This window comes from Chiloscyllium plagiosum, chromosome 9, assembly GCF_004010195.1.
Source record: "Chiloscyllium plagiosum isolate BGI_BamShark_2017 chromosome 9, ASM401019v2, whole genome shotgun sequence".
Classification (NCBI taxonomy): Eukaryota; Metazoa; Chordata; class Chondrichthyes; order Orectolobiformes; family Hemiscylliidae; genus Chiloscyllium; species Chiloscyllium plagiosum.
This window is the reverse complement of record NC_057718.1, coordinates 98,178,704-98,196,362: the sequence shown is the minus strand read 5'-3', so window position 1 is coordinate 98,196,362 and position 17,659 is coordinate 98,178,704. Positions and strand designations below refer to the sequence as shown.

At 42.4% G+C, this 17,659-nt stretch overlaps 1 protein-coding gene across 8 annotated transcripts in view; it reads right to left on the bottom strand.

Annotated features, from left to right (window-relative positions):
• Nucleotides 1-17,659, bottom strand: part of LOC122553085 (1-phosphatidylinositol 4,5-bisphosphate phosphodiesterase beta-4) — a 533,291-nt gene that overhangs the window by 177,106 nt on the left and 338,526 nt on the right. For all 8 annotated transcript variants that reach the window (XM_043696591.1, XM_043696592.1, XM_043696594.1 and 5 more), the window contains 4 exons: nucleotides 16,845-16,926; nucleotides 10,563-10,663; nucleotides 3,685-3,742; nucleotides 722-830 (listed from right to left, as the gene is read on the bottom strand). In XM_043696591.1, the coding sequence (XP_043552526.1) occupies nucleotides 722-830; nucleotides 3,685-3,742; nucleotides 10,563-10,663; nucleotides 16,845-16,926 (350 nt within the window). The remainder of the gene's footprint in view (nucleotides 1-721; nucleotides 831-3,684; nucleotides 3,743-10,562; nucleotides 10,664-16,844; nucleotides 16,927-17,659) is intronic.

The window sequence follows — 17,659 nt, the reverse complement described above, 5'->3', positions numbered from 1 at the left end:
GCATCTGCAGTACCCACTTCTGCCAAAGGAATGGAACCAGCCAATCTGGAGGGGACAGGGACATTGATAAGGGAGATGGGCTGCTGTAGGGTTATGAGTGAGTGATGTTACCGAGTTGGTGGTAGGTACCTTTTGCAACGGTACGTATATTGTGCAGAGGAGACGAGATGTTAGAAGAGAATGCCATAAAAATTGTGGTTTATGCAGACAATTTAATTTGGAATCCACTAGGTGGCAGCTAGCCTTAAGGTTTCATCATGTGGCTGCATTAATTACCAATGTGATTGTACTTGTGTAGCTTATCTGATACAGTTTGCAATACAGGTACGGAAAAATCGCCTATATAGCCGGAAAATGGCATCAAAAAGTCATCAAAAGAAATGGGCTGGGTCTTCCAGTTTCTGGAATTGTTGGGGATCAGATGTAAAACTGGAGATGTGCTCTGAGACACTGCGGAATGCCTAGTGTTTCTATTTATGTGGGAATTGCTTTGAAAGGTTTAAGCGTTTGATAGACAATTCTCCCACTCTGAGGACCCTCCGCCAATGTCATATACATCAGATGCTTTTAAGTCTTAGAAGGAACATGAACAAGAATAAGGTTAACCAGAAACTTAGTGCTTGTAAAATGATTGAATAGTTTAAAAACAAGCAGATTAGATTCATTCCACAGTCACCCGAACCCTATTTACTGGAGGAAGCTGAGATAGGAGGTTGCTTACCTTTTTTCCTCAACTCTTCTTCGGGTTCATAAGTCTCAAGTATCTGCATTGCTCTCTTTGCATCATAGAAGGGGAACAGAATTTCATTCAGACGAGGATCGCGTTGGTTCTGCAGTCGGTAAGGAAAAATCCAAATTAAGGTGTTTCCCGCTCACGTCTCACAACCCAAGACAATGTCAATGTTTGTGTAAGGGGACTAGAATCATAGCATCCCTATCGTACAGAAGCAGGCCATTCGGCCCATCGAGCCTGCACCGACTCTCCAAAGAGCATCCCACCTAAACCCACTTCCCCACTCTCACCCTGTAACCTGGCATTTCCCATGGCTAATCCACCTAGCCTGCACATCCCTGGACACCATGGGCACTTTAGCATGGCCCATCCACCCTGACCTGCACATCTTTGGACTGTGGGAAGAAACTGGAGCACCTGGAGAAAACCCACGCAAAACATGATTGAACAGAAAATATTTGCATCCCTCTCCTAATTGCCTTTGTACAAAAATCAATATCGGCTGTTGTGGCGCAGTGGTAGTGTCCCTACCTCTGAGCCAAGAGGTCTGCTCCAGCAGTGTGCAAAACTGCCTGAACAGGTTTGATTAGAAAAAAGTTTCTCTATTGTCACAAACTTATATTTAAAAAATAACTCCTTTTGTTTGAGTTAATTCTTTTGCCTAAAATTATGCTAAAGGTCTGCTATACCACTCAAAGGATTTTGTACATTATTTTGGGAATAGTGAAACTTCTGTATTATACCTGTCAGAGCCAACCATGAAATTAAATCAATATTTCCACATGCAAGGTTGTTATTCTTGAGTTTTCTGATCAAATTCACCTCATGTATTTGAGTATGATGTACTCAGCAAATATATGTCGTAAATGTTTTTTCTCAGGACAGCTTTCAATTTAACATTGAAACATAGTTTGGTTTTGTAGCCCATGAAACTGCTGTTTAATGTGACTTTGTCATCATAGCAAGGGATGGGAGAGAACAATCTCATCTTTATTTCCAGGAAGTGCACTGAACAGATGGTCAAAAATATGTAATCATCTTCCTGATGACAGAGGCAGCAAAGTCACCATAACATGTAATGCTGAACCACAAACCAGACATTCTCAATTCTATCTCTTTTCTGTGCTCCTGTCGCTACTCTCACCTGGGACATTAGTAAGGACACTACCAGTTGGCCTTGTCTGTGTACACGTCTGTTAGCGTATCATGCACACGTCTGTTAGCAGTAGCAGACTCGAGGGTGACACATTCCCTCGATGAATGTGTCAGCATGTAATATTTTCACTTCTTGAAAGCAAGGGACAATTTGCAAGGGTCATTGCTACAGAAGGAGGTTGCCACTAAATATTTTCCTGAAAACCCTGATTTATGTCAAGTTAAAGCACCACTCTTATCATGTCCAGTCAGGCACAGGTGATGCAGTGATGTGTTTTAATGAGGACACACACCCTGGTTCCCAAATTTACTAAGCCAAAAAGAAAAAGGGATGTCGAATTGTTTCTTGAGCACTGTGAGCTGTGAATAAGTTCTGCCTCTGTACCCTCAGTTTATCTATAAACCATTTCTCATATTGTTCATTGTTGTGTTCTCCATATCTTTATGGTCTATTCTTTCACATATAACGGGAATGAACATCCCCTGCTCTTTTTAAAGTCCCTGCACGTGGTTTAGGTGATGTTGAATTTATTCATCCTTCTCATAACGAGAAAGGATCTAAATGTTTAAATCATATCCCATGCTAAGACACTTTGTAGAGTGTATTAGCAATGTGTCCAAATACTGAATCACATTAAAAAATCCCCACAGGGAGTCAATGAGAAACATTAATAACCAAATAAACTTAAGAAAAGAGACCAAGCAAAACGAACAGGACAGGGAAAATCCATAATGTTTTGGAAAGTTGCTCCCAAGTGCCCGTGAATTATTCCTATGGACTTAAATGAAGCACACAACATGTATTCATAATGTAAAAGTAAAATGAACCAGATTAGAAAGTGCATGGTAACCAAAGCCACTAACGGATTCATTTTACCCTTCAAGCCAATGTTCTATCAACATTCTGGCATCAAGATACACAAGCTCAAAGGAGGTCAGACTAAGTTCCCACAAAAAATACTAAACTATCAATTGGTCCTGTTCAAAGAAGTTGCCTGAATATTGCAAAATATTAATGACAATTATTTTGCAGACCTGACTAAAATATACCAAACAATATAGTCATAGGTAGATTCTATACAGTACAAATTTTGAGGACATTCCTAAAAGATACATGGAAGGGAGAAGATTCATTTGCATTGCATAAATAAACTTTCAACGTTAATTATCATCTATATCCCCTGAAGTTATTAAGTGGGACAATTATGTACAAATATCTGACACATTTCTTAAAAATATTTTCCCTCTGTCACTTTGGTAGAGGTGATGCAACGATAAATGTGGACAATAAATCAATAAATACAATAACAATGTAATATGTCCCTGGACAGGTAGCAGATTAAAGATCTGCACACAAATGCATTCAATTGCTGCATGTGTGTAGCCCATGCAATAGCATCGGGGCTGTGGAATTAAGATAATAAAACACGTATTGTTAAAAACAGGGCATCTAGCTTAGGGAAAAAAAAACACAACAGTAATTTGAGAAAGAAAGAATCTCTCAAGGGTTATCAGTGTAAAAAGAAATTAATACATTTCAAACAGACATAGCAACAGTAAAACCCATTCAACATCCACCGTGTAAAAGCAGCATGCAGTACCTCTATAGCGAAAGCAAAGTCAATCTCTCAGGAACTGGGGTTTCATTTTGTGCACCTGGATGTTGCCAATGTGGCACCCATTAAAGGAGAAAGACAGGCAGAAAGCAGTGGGGGAATCTATGCAATGCATGCGCTCGGAAGGCAGGAGTAAAGCAGGCAACTACAAGCAGTTTTAATTAATGAAAGAAAGCTTACTTCATTCAGAAAGCTGACTAATTGGTCTACAGTTAAGTAATCAGATTTGTCTCCATTGCTGAAAAGGAATTCAGTAAAAAAAAGATATAAGTCGTCTGCATAATTTATCATTTTCAAAACATAACCTTTGGAATAATGAAAACTCTTTGCAGTTTCAAAATATGTACTTTGAAATCTCCAGTACGTGGAGAGATGAACGAGATCATTTAATGTTCCCCTCATTGAGAATTATTGGAATGTAGTTTTTTATATCATTGAATCCTGCTGGTTATTGCAATCCTCAAAAGGATAAACACAGAAACTAAAAACGTTATTCTAACTTTCCAAAATTGAAATAATAATTAGCAATCCATCTGTTTTACGTACTCCATCTTTTTGGAGATCCCTGTTAATGGGTTAAATATTTTGGAGTAAGAGGCCTAATTTCCTCATTGGAAAAGAAGTCTTTTTTTTCTGAAACCATTATCACAAGGTTTATAACATAATTAACGAAAATGACTAATGACAGAGCATTCTGCCTAAACCCAGCTGCTAGGGTTCTGAATCAGAAGGCTGCAAGTTGAGGTTTCACTTTAGGGGCTGGAGTTTACCCCAATCCCCAACTACTCAGGGGGAATGACCACTGTCTCACTCTCTCCCCAAAAAAATACAGAAACAGAAAGAGCTAGAAAAGCTCAGCAGGTCTGGCAGCAGCTGTGGAGAGAAATCAGAGTTAACGTTTCAGGTCGAGTAACCTTTCCTCAGAAGGAAGTTGGATTGACAATGGGCGTCATTGCACAAGTCTTCCAAATTGTAGAATGCGAGTCAACTAAATAGTAAACCTGCAGCTCACTCGCCATTATAACATTAAACCAAGAACAGAAACAAAATCAAAAACCGCCTCTTCTGAAGAAGGGTCACTGGACCTGAAACATTAACTCCACTCTCTCTCCACAGATGCTGCCAGACCTGCTGCATTTTCCCCAGTAATTTTCAATTTTGTTGCCATTACTGATTACAAGTCACCCAATCGTCAGAACCTTTCTGACTGCCTGCATTTTCTTGGCGCCGCCTGTGAAAAGGCTTGGCGTATGTTTTGTGAGAGCCATGATGGGGTAACACCAGGCTGGAGGAAAAGGCCCCAAACGCTGGCTTCAAAGAAGCAACAAATTCTGTTGGAGGAACGTGGCAATGTCTTTGTGGTTCTTCAAACTCATTTTTTGAGCTTTTATTAAGATCGTAATAACAAAAATGAACAGAGACATTCAGGGAGCAGAGGCCTTTTAGTCTATTATCAATTTACTGCTCACAGTATCGTCCCTGCCCTGGGATGTTCCTGGCCTACAGTCCCACCCCACCCCACCCCTCGAACTGGCTTCTTCCCATTAGACAGCTACTGAATGACCATCAGACTCTTTCTTGACTGGATGATCTAAGATGGTAAGGGTGGAAGCGGGAATGATCACCCCCTCAGTTTCCATTCTGTTTCCTTCACTCCAACAAAATCCTGGAGTGGGGGACAGTGGCTACTATTGACTAGAAATTGAACTGGAGCAGCCATATAAATACTGTGCTCAAAGGCTAGGAATCCTGCAGTGACTAACTCACCTCCTGACTCCGCAGAGCCTGTCTGCCATCTACAAGTCAGGAGTGTGATGGAATACTCCCTGTTTGCCTGGATGGGTACAGCTCCAACAACACTCAAGAAGCTTTACACCATCTAGGATAAAGCAGCCTGCTTCTTGGGCATCACATCCACAAACATTCACGCCCTCCACCACCAGCACTCAGTGTGAACCATCTACAAGATGCGTTGTTGAAATTCACAACCCCTTCCAAGCCCACCACGACCATCCAGAAGGACAAGGGCATCACCTGCAAGTTCTCCTCCAAGTTACTCACTGTCCTGATTTAGAAATACAGGTTGTTCTGCTATAATGTGTGTTTCACTCACACAAATTCGTTACAATGCATTTGATGAACTGGGGACACTGTTTCTAAAGTGCAAACTTTTAAAACATGTGCTGGCTATAACGCGAGTACATCACCAACACTTTAAGCATTGTTTCTAAAGCACGATTTTTCTATAATGCAGGGTTTCACAAGAACGCAACCATCACTTTACAGAAGAACTACCTGTATATCGCCCTTACTTCACTGGGTCAAAATCTTGAACCACCCTCCCTAATGGCATTGTGGCTCTACCTAAAGCACATGGAGTGCAGTGTCTCAAGAAGGCAGCTGACCACCACCTTAAGGGTAACAAGGGATGGACAGTAAATGTTGGCCCAGCCAGCAACATCTATTTCCCACAAGGGAATTTTATGTGAGCTTGCTGAGAGCAATGAACTGTATTGAGACCCCAAGGACACTCCACAAATATTCCATTGGCTGCAAAGCATGTTGAGATGACCGGTGGTCATGGACGGTGCTATATTAATGCAAGACCTTTGAGTTTCAGTGATAATGTCAGAAAAACAGCCTATTATAAACTCGCCTAAACTAATGCTGTGATTACTTGTCAGAAGAACCAAAACTGACCCTGGAATGGGAAACTGACCAAGAATGTCCTTGAATCCAGTTGTGGAGGAGCAAACTAACACAGCAAAGATCTCAAGACTCTATAATCAATCGAATCATAGCCCTTCACACCTGAACCAGCTCGGAGTGTCAGCCTTGGCTATCTCACTCCACCTGCCTCTCCAACCCACACACTCCCAATGAATGTATTCAAAACTGACCAATCATGGACAAACTGCCACGATGGAGGCAATGAACAGAAACTGGGAATCAGATCCAAAAGGCTCAACTGCTGGATGTGTTATACAATCCCGACAGTGTGGAAGCAGGCCATTCAGCCCATCACTGAATCCACACTGACCCTCCAAACTGCATCCCACCCAGACTTAACCACCTACCCTAGCTTTGCATTTCCCATTGCTAACCCTCCTTGCCTGCACATATTTGGACTGTGGGAGGAAACCACAGCACCCAACAAAAACCCATACAGATAGGGGGAGAATGTGCAAATTCCACACAGACATTTGCCTGGAGGTAGAATCAAACCCAGGTCCCTGGCGTTGTGAGGCAGCAGTGTTAACCACTGAGCCCCTGTGCTGCCCCCATTATGCAATGGATCCTGGAATCCAAACATGTGGAAATGAAAGCAAATACGTAATAGAATACAAAAGGAACACTCGGGAAACTCAATGCCCCCAAAAAAAAAAACAGGCTTTAGGAAAAATGTACTATTTTGCAGTTTCAAAGATTCATGCAAGACTTTGACTTGAAAGATACTGGGGGTGAAGAAACAGGAGGTGGACTGAGTTATAGAGCGCAGTATTCTAAAGTGGGAGCTGCAGGGAGCTGACTGAGTAAACAGCTTGCATTTAGTTCTGTTAAAAGAGCAAGACATTAAGATTTAAAGGTAATTAAGTAAAGGCTAATCAGTTCAAGTCTGAATACATAAAAGGGGAGCAACTGGAACTGGATGAGAGAGAGCTGTTGAGTCACAAAGTCGATGTACACTGCACAAAACAAGTCTATGCTTTAGAACCTCTTGGCCTGGCTCCTGTAGGAGATAAAACAGTCGGGCTTTATTTTAAGTCTCTATGAAATCTCCAGATAACCCTCGCCATTCCATCCCACATCTCTAACGGACCCTCATTCCTCCATGCTTCGGTAAAGGCTACTCTTGTAGCTCCTTTCCCAACTCTTGTTGTTCCCACTGAAGGGTCAAGACAACATTCCAGCATTGAGATGGCATCCCAATGGGAATGGTTCTTGAAGCTCCTGCCCTGCAGCTTGGTGACCAATCAATAAGATCAGAGCTCAACTTCTACCAGTTTCCACATTGCTGCTTATTTCTTAAATCCTTTACAGTCTGATTATCAATAAATCTCAGCCTGAACGTGCTCAGCTAAAGAGCATGCAGTACTCACTGAAACATGGAACTCCCTCGATTAATATTGTAAGCGAAGACAAGACTTCTTATCTGATCCCTAAATAGTCTTCTCCTGAGAATATAAACCCTGCTTTGAGACTCTTCAGCCACCGATAAATGAAATCATTCACAAGCTGATTATTGGCAGAAAACAATTAAGGTTTTTCCCTCACGGTTAGCCTAAAATTTATGACTGCCATTAGTTTTCTAGATTAACTAAAATAAAGCTTTTGCACATTCCAAGGAAGGTCATAAAGCCTGACAGGTCTATTAAAGACATGTTTTCATACATGATTAATTTTGAATCTGTGTATATCCAGCTATTCCAAACTGATGGGTCTGAGCAGTTATGAGTTCATAATCTGAGTGTATCAGCTGCCACCAGAGGTCAGGCTTGGTATTACAGACTAATACCAGAAACTTGACTAGTGCAAACTGCTGACACTGAAAACAGTGCCCAGTGAAGAGGGATGGCACTGGAAGCAATCCCCAATGGACAGGGCTGACAGTGGAAGCAATTCCCAGTGGACAGGGCTGACATTGGAAGCAATGCCCAGTGGCCAGGGCTAACACTGGAAGCAATGCCCAATGGACAGGGCTAACACTGGAAGCAATGCCCAGTGGACAGGGCTGACACTGGAAGCAAAGCCCAGTGGACAGGGCTGGCACTGGAAGCAATGCCCAGTGGATAGGGCTGGCACTGGAAGCAATGCCCAGTGGCCAGGGCTGACACTGGAAGCAATGCCCAGTGGACACGACTGACAGTGGAAGCAATGCCCAGTGGACAGGGCTCATACTGGAAATGCTCAATGCACAATGCAGAGAGCCGTCACTGGAAACAATGCCCAGTGGACAGGGCTGGCACTAGAAGTAATTCCCAGTGAAGAAGGCTGCTAATGGAAGCAATGATCAATGGATAGGGTTGACACTGGAAGCAATGTCCAGTGCAGAAGGCTGCTAATGGGAGCAATGGCCAGTGCAGAAGGCTGACACTGGAAGCAATGCCCAGTGAAGAGGGCTGACACTGGAAATGATTCACAGTGCAGAGGGCTGGCACTGTAAGCAATGCCCAGTGGACAGTCCTGACACTGGAAGCAATGCCTGGTGGCCAGGACTGGGTCTGGAAGCAATGCCCAGTGTACGGGACTGACTCTGGAAGCAATACCCAGTGGACGGGGCTAACACTGGAAGCAATGCCCAGTGGCTATGGCTTACACTGGAAGCAATGCCCAGTGACTAGGACTAACACTGGAAGCAATGCTCAGTGACTAGGGCCAACACTGGAAGCAATGCTCAGTGCAGAGAGCTATGACTGGAAGCAATGCCCAGTGCAGAAGGCTGCTAATGGAAGCAATGCCCAGTGCAGAGAGCTGTCACTGGAAGCAATGCCCAGTGGTCAGGTCCGGCAATGGATGCAATGCCATGTACAGAAAGTGGGCACTAGAAGTAATGCCCAGTGCAGAAGGCTGCCAATGGAAGCAATGGCCAGTGACAGGGCTGGCACTGGAGCAATGCCCAATGCAGAAGGCTGACAATGGAAATAATTCCTAGTGCAGAGAGCTGTCACTGGAAGCTATGCCCAGTGAACAGGGATGGCAGTGGAAGTAATGCCATGTGCAGAGGATTGACCCTGGAAATGATATCCAGTGAAGAGGGCTTCCACTGCAAGCTGTACCCAATGCACAGCACTGATGCTGGAAGCTATACCCGATGCAGAGGGCTGGCACTGGAAGCTATATCCGATGCAGAGGGCTGACACTGGAAGCTATACCCGGTGCAGAGGGCTGCCACTGGAAGCTATACCTGATGCGGGGGGCTGACACTGGAAACTATACCTGATGCGGGGGGTTGACACTGGAAACTATACCCAATGCAGAGGGCTGACACTGGAAACTATACCCGATGCAGAGGGCTGACACTGGAAACTATACCCAATGCAGAGGGCTGCCACTGGAAACTATACCCGATGCAGAGGGCTGACACTGGAAGCTATACCCAATGCAGAGGGCTGACACTGGAAACTATACCCGATGCAGAGGGCTGACACTGGAAGCTATACCCAATGCAGAGGGCTGGCACTGGAAGCTATATCTAATGCAGAGGGCTGGCACTGGAAGGTATACCCGATGCAGCGGGCTGACACTGGAAGCTATACCCGATGCAGAGGGCTGGCACTGGAAGCTATATCCAATGCAGAGGGCTGACACTGGAAGCTATATCTAATGCAGAGGGCTGACACTGGAAGGTATACCCGATGCAGAGGATTAAGGTCAAATGAGAAGGAATGATTGATCCTGGAAGTTTAGTGAAGATGGAATTGAGCGATGACAGTTTTTTGAGGTGTGTGTGCAGGCTATGCTGGTTTGGCCCTTCATACATAAGATGATGGCCCACTCTGAATAAACAGTTGAAATGCATTTGTTTAACATCTAGTGATTCCCTTTTCTCACATTTCAGACTGTGCACAGCTTCACATCCAATTGCAGTATACTGACAATTATCACTTTTATTCAGCTTGATCAGATTCACCCCAAAGCCAAAACATTCCCCAAGACTTTTCAAATGTTTACTAATCAAGTTAATGTTTTATTGAATTGAGCAGGTTAGATTTCAAATGCTGCAAGTCCAGCAGATGCAAAATGATTCCAGGAGCTCTCTGTGCTATACTAGTTACAAAGAACATCCTAATTATTTCTGCAAAGGATTTAATTAAGCTACTGTTTTAATATAACTGGCATGGTCACAATGATGACAGTAAATGGATTAACAGTGTAACGCACCATTTAGTTAAGAGGTTTCAGATGAAGCATGGTCCAGATAAATAGTAGCAAGTAATCTGTTATTAAGCGTGATACTTTCCATATGGGTCTGCTCTAATTCTTTTGTATGAGTGACCTGTCTTCAACTCTGGTTCATAAATAGTCATGCGACCAATTCCAAATGACTCTCAACTTACAGTTTCTTGAACAGCTCCTCAATGTCAGTGCGAGGGCAAATTTTTTGCGTTAGCGCATAAAATTTATCGAAGGTGAAAATCGTTGGCTCAATTTCATCATTCTGCAAGAGACGAGAGCACGCCATTATAAAAGATCTGTCACAAACACATTTCAATATCAGTAACACACTGCCAATTTATCAGTAATATCAGGAATGCTGCGTCACGCCCTGTTTAAAATGAACTAAATTTGTCATATAGTTAAGGAGGGGATAAAGGCTTACTTTGTATAATGAATTTGGGGCTTGGAATAACATTTGATCACCGCTGACTGCTCCCACCCAAAATGAGAAACCATTTATCTGTTTCACGAGGCGCGAATGATTTATGATTCACAACACACTCTTGGCATTTTCTACTTTCAATTCAGATTGGAACAGGTTCTCCATCAGGCCCCAGTGTGTGATATGTGATTGTTAGCCTGTGCATGCAGAGTAAAAAGTTTATAATAGCTCTATCATAAGCTGACTGAAATAACATTTTTGCGAGCTAACAGCAGTCTTAAAAATAAATCGGACAGATGTGCACTCGCTCTCACCAGCTATAACCATGGGAACTCACAACAATCCCTATGCAGCTGGAGAACTGGAGTTTAAAGTAAATCTTAATGAGACTAATCCAAAAAAGACGATAGAAATTCGCCATGCATTCTATCAGTATCAAAATGAAAAAGCATTTAATCTCCAATCACCAAACAGGGAAGGTTGGGACACCTAATATCCAGTTATACTTTGAGTTTGTAGGGTGTCTCATTTATGCAGCTTGAGGAACTGGGATGGACACAGGGAGGGTTCCTTCTTGCAACCTCTGAGAGCAAGTGGAGTGAACATGTGGCAAAGAAAAATAACAAGGCTTGAGAGCCTGACTCAACAAAGTAAATCATTTAGGGGAGGTGATGGCCTAGTGGTATTATTCTACACTATTAATCCAGAGACCCAGGTAATGAACTGAAGAGCCAGGTTCAAATCCCACTGCAGCAGATGGTGGAATTTGAATTCAATAAAGATCTAGAATGTAGAGTCTAGATGACCATGAATTCATTGTTGATTGTCAGAAAAAACCCATCTGTTTCACCAATGCCCTTTAGGGAAGGAAATCTGTTGTCCTTACCTGGTCTGGCCTACTTGTGACTCCAGACCCACAGCAATGTGGCTGAGTCTCAACAGCCCTCTGGGCAATTTGGGATGGACAATAAATGTGGGTCCAGTCAGCGATTCCTGCCTCTCAAGAATGAATTTTAAAAATTGTTGCAGGGTTCTGCCCTGACACACAAATCTCTTGAGCCATTAAAGAGACTGACTGGCCTACTCCCACGTTTCTATCTGCACGCTAAAGGTTCTTATTCAGCTGGCACAGCTGTAATCAGTTTCCTTTTGGCAAATTCATCAGATGCTATTTTCATGTCTCTACCTGAAAACAGTTAACTATTACTTGACTATTGCCTAAACCGAGATCTTCAATAGCCTTGTGGAATTCTTTCCCTTTGACACACCAACAGCCCATGGAGCCTTCTCGCCCTCTGCAGTAAAATGGATATCAGCAAATACCGGAGATGTTATCTCCACTGGTGGCTTGCTGGCCGTTTACTAGCAATCACATGACTTCCTTTCTGAGCTCGAGGTTTGAAGTGATCTTCTAAAATGGTCAATTCTTCATCGACTGAAGAACCAAAAATGATTTCTCCCCCATCTTTGGAACCCTGGTACCCATTCTGGCAAGACCACAACACAGAATATTAAAAAAAAAATGGTCAAAATGAACACAAAACATCTTTGCAATTTTGATAGGAAAGAAAGGTTATAAATTCAAAGAGTTATATGGCACGGAAACAGACCCTTTGGTCCAACAAGTCCATGCCAAACATAATCCCAAACTAAACTAGTCCCACCTGCCTGCTCCTGGCCCACATCCCTTCAAACCTTTCCTATCCATGTACCTATCTAAATCTCTTTTAAATGTTATCATTGTATCCACACTCAGCACATCCTCAGGAAGTTCATTCCACACATGAATCACTCTCTGTGTAAAAAAGGTTGCCCCTCATGTTGTTTTTAAATCTCTCTCCTCTCACATTAAAAATGTGCCCCCCGAGTCTTGAAATCCCCCACCCAAGGGAAAAGACAACTACCATTAAGTCTATCTACACTTCTCATTATTTTAAAAACTTCTATCAGGTTACCTCTCATACCTCTTACGTTATAGTGACCAGCCTATCCAGTCTTTCTTTATAACTCAAACCTTCCATACCTGGCAATATCCTGGTGAATCTCCTCTGAACTCTCTCCAGCAGAATAATAATAATAATAACAATAATAATAATAATAATAATAATAATAATAATACCCTTCCTATAGTAGAACTGGAGCTGAAAATGTGTTGCTAGAAAAGCGCAGCAGGTCAGGCAGCATCCAAGGAGCAGGAGAATCGACGTTTCGGGGATGAGCCCTTCTTCGGGCTCATGCCCAAAACATGGATTCTCCTGCTCCTTGGATGCTGCCTGACCTGCTGCACTTTTCCAGCAACACATTTTCAGCTCTGATCTCCAGCATCTGCTGTCCTCACTTTCTCCTATAGTAGAACTGGACACAGTATTCCAGAAGAGGCCTCACCAATGTCCTGTACAACCTGAACATGACTTTCCAACTCCTATACTCAAAGGACTGAGCAATGAAGACAAGAATAGAGAGGGGAATTCATGAAGATTGAAGGACGATATTATCCCAAGATGTAAGGAAATGGCAGGAGTGTTAAATAATTACTTTGGGTCAGTATTCAAAGTACAGCAAGTCCATAGCATGTCACATGTCTGGAGGAAGCTAACATTGAATCAGAAATAGGGACTCACAAGAGTTCATGTGGACAAAATAAAAAAAAAGACAAAAATCATAGTGCTAAATAGTGACAAATTCCAGACAGATAGCATCCTTCCTTGGGGTTTAAAATGAATTGATGAGTATATTGTGAAAGCCCAATTACTCTTGATGCAGTAACCATTCTTTTATGTTCAAAAATTGTTTTTGCCACTCCACTTTTGAAATAAGCTGAGACAAAGTATTGTGGATCAGTTAACCAAACATCTGCTGTCAGAAAATTACCAGAAGTATAAATAATTCATAGAGTGACTGAACATCGTAAACTTTCAAGTGATCAGCCTGAGGCAGTATGGATTTGTAGTGGGTAAGCCACATCTGACTAACAGGACAGAATGTTTTGAGTAGGTATTCGAATAGTGGACAAGGAAATGTTTACAGATGTTATTTAAGTGTATTCACAGGTAGTATGATCTCATATCAGACAGTTAGCTAAGGTAGAAGTTCATGGGATTGAAGGAACATTCTTTACCTGGTGAGGAGATTGGTGGATTGGAAGTGACATGGTTTGAAGGGAAAGTGGGCAGATATTCTATTGCAGAATGTGATAATGGTGGCCCTTAAGGATCTATGTTGTGCTGTCAACTACTCAAAGCTTTTCTTTAGCAATCCAGATGATATGATGGGACAGGTACCCAAGTTTCCCAAAGATGAAAAGGTAGATAATGCTATAAGTGGTCGATGGAAGCCTAAATGTTACAACCTTATATGGGACTAAACTATGCAAACTGCTTAATGTCAGCAAATGTCAGGACGTTCACCTTGAATGTGGACATTTCTAAACGTTGAGAAGCTAGAAATAGTGAAGGTTAGGCTTCATGTATATCTGTGTGCAGAAATAAATCAAATGTTGAATGGAAATACAGCCTTTCTAGCTAAAGGATTAAGTTTGCAGAGGGACGAGAAATCATGCCTTGGTCATACAAAACCCTGGTTAGTCTGGAATACTGCAAGCAGTTGTGGGCTCCATACCTTTAAAAGGATATTCTGACCTTAGAGGGAGTGCAGGATGAATTTAATAGAAATACCTGGTCCACAGGGTTAAAATACGAGAGATTACACAAACTGTAGCTGTATTCCCTGAGTTTTAGAAGGTTAAAGGGTGAATTGTGCAAAGTTTTCAAGATGTTGAGAGGAACTGGTAGGGTGGATGAACAGAAACTTTGTTCATTTGTTCATTATTTGGGGACTGTAGAATTGGCTAGAGTCTGAAACCTACAGCCAAGACTTTCAGGAGTGAAGTTCGGTAACACTTTGACATGCACAGTGGTTTGTAACACTCGTTCTGCAAGTTGCAAATTATGCTCAGTCAATTGTTAATTTTAAGTCTGAAACTGATAGGCTTTTGTTAACTGAAGCTATCAAGTGACATGGCCCTAAGTCAGGGATGTGGTGTTAGATTGCATACTAATCACCAATAACAAGGTGGAACAGGCTCAAGGAAATAAATGCACACTCCCTGTCACTACGTAAAATATCTGAATGTTGCATTCAACTATGGAATTGCTTCTGAACTAATGAAATATCAACATCTTTTTGACATTTATTTCTTCAAGATCCGTGAAGAAGGACAGAATTAATACAAGGTGACACAAAACTTGCTTTGAATCATTTAGGTCCTTTATTGCACAGTACAGGTGAACATCCAGAACAATAATACAATCACATTTACTTAGCTCAAATAGGTAAATTGCATGGTCAGATTAAATAATGAAAGCAATATGCTGTCCATAATTCTGTGGTCCGTCTTGCCTGATTGAAAGATAAGAACACCTATTTCATAACCATCGGGACAACTATCTTTCCCTGCTGTCTTCTGGTTCTCTTGTCTCTGTTCTGAGAAACCCCATCTCACAGACAGGCAGGAACCAAAAGAATTACAGACTCCCCACAGTATGGAAGCAGACCCATTTAACCCATTGAGTGCAGACCAACCCTTGGAAGAGCATCTCATCCTGACCTACACCCTGTAACCCAGTAACCCTGCATATCCCACGGCTAGTCCACCTAGCCTGCACATCTCTGCACGTTATGGGCAACTTAGCATGGTCAATTCACCTAACCTGCACATCTTTGGACAGTGGGAGGAAACCGGAGCACCCGGACGAAACCCACGCAGACATGGGGAGAATGTGCTAACTCTGCTCAGAACAGTCAACCCAAGGAATCTTTGCATCAGTTGCATAAGACATTGGTGAGGGTCAAGTCTCAAATATTGCGTGCAGTTTTCATCTCCTATTTAAAGAGGGATTCTGATGAAGCTGTTCCTTTAACAAGGTTATGCTGTCCTTGGCTTTTTTTTTCTAGAGAGGCTGTAAACGACTCAGACTCTGAAAAGTCTGGGGATTGAAGGGTTTTAGGGCCAAGTTGATAATAGCTAACAGATACTGCCTCAGGCAGAAGGCTTTTAAGTTAAAAAAAAACACTTGTACAATGAAGCGGAGTATCCAGTTCTCCCAGCTCAGCTTTTCTCTGGTTTGGTTTAGTCTTTTCATAGTAGTATGGAAAAGGCTGCTGGACCTAAAGGAGCAGGTCCAGACTGGTATTTTCTTGCTCTCTGACTTCTCTCCTATAAGACCCTGTGTCTGATTTTGCTTTTTGTGCCTGTTCCATAATAGAATGTAAATGTATTGGAGGTGGTTTTACTAAACTGATAACCTGGAACTAGCGGATCATCTTATGAGGAAAAGCTGGACAGGCTGGGCATGTTTTCACTGGAGTTTAGAAGAACGAGTGTTGATTTGATTGAAGCTTATAAGATCCTGGATGGTCTCATCAAGTTGGAAGGGAAAGGATTGTTCACCTTCTGCGCGAGTCCAGAACTAGGGGGCACTATTTTAAAGCAAGGGTGTTACTCTTTTAGGAAAGAAATTAGGGGGAATTTCTTCTCTCAGAGAGTTGCTCTACCCTGCCTCAGAAAGTGATGGAAATCAGATATTTTTAAGGTAAATAGAAATGTCGAATTTGGAAACAGGAACAGAATAAGCTATGGTCTTATTAAATGGGGGAGCCAAATGGCCTACTTCACATGTTCTTTTGCAGCAACAAGAATGCCACAGCATTTTCCGAACCACTATTTTTTAAAATCCACGGGAACCAGGAGTAAGGTTACCCAGAACACCTGAAAGAGGCAACACTATATAACGTTATTGAATCATCAATTAAGGTGTTGAGCTGTTCTCCAGCGGGGTGGGGGTTTCATTTCAGACTCGTCGAAAAAATGCTTTCAGTTTCTGAAGGGAACCAACAGATTCAAGACACTTGGAAAGTTGAGGGCAAACATCCTTTCCCTAATTTAACTTACGGGTTGAATGAACCGATTAAGAGAAGCTGGTCAGCTAAAATTAAAAGTCAGAAGAATTTCAAACCTTACCTTGCCACTTGGAAGACCAAGTTCCTTCAGGACCTGAAATATCACTTTTTCTGTTTTGCCCGAGGCAAAGGTTCTGGTAATACTGAAAGTGATGAGACAGTAAAAGCTTAGCTCTAGTTTGTCAGCTTAGTTCTATCATGGAGCTGCACTACTGACCAACATGCAAGACAGGGTGGGAATATCGTGCGACAAATTTCTGCAGGCACTCCCGATACATAAGCTATTCCTGTCCGAAGCCTCAGCAAGGAAGATTTCGAGGCCTTTAAAGACTCTTCCAGTTAGAATAGATGATTAGGGAACAAATAGTGTGCAGAAGTCTTCACTTTCTCCTGCAGAAATACAGCTCAAGTACATTACCCAAATGTGTTATGATGCCTTCCTGAGCTCCGAACATTCAAGGTATACAGAGGAACCTCGATTGTCTGAATATCAATTATCCGAACTTCGGATTATCTGAAGAAGATCTCAAGGTCCCGACAGAGATGTTTCAACAATATTCTCATCTTTTGTTTACAATGGTTAAAAACAAACCCGCTTACTGAAATGCTGCTGAGAACAGTCCTGGGCATCGATGGGAGCACAGGCACTGTCTCCAAATGACTGAACTCCCGCCCACTTTCTCTCTCCCTACACTTTCCCTGGAGTTCTACACAAGGGTGTACCCTAAACCACACCCTTCCCCAGATAATCTCTCCAACATTGTCCTGTACAGGGCAAAGGTGGAACCTGTCAAAAGGTTGTGTTTGTGGCTGTTTGTGCGCCATTTTGGGACTCACCCCCAAAGGCAGCAGCAGTCTTACTGTTGGTGTCCAGTC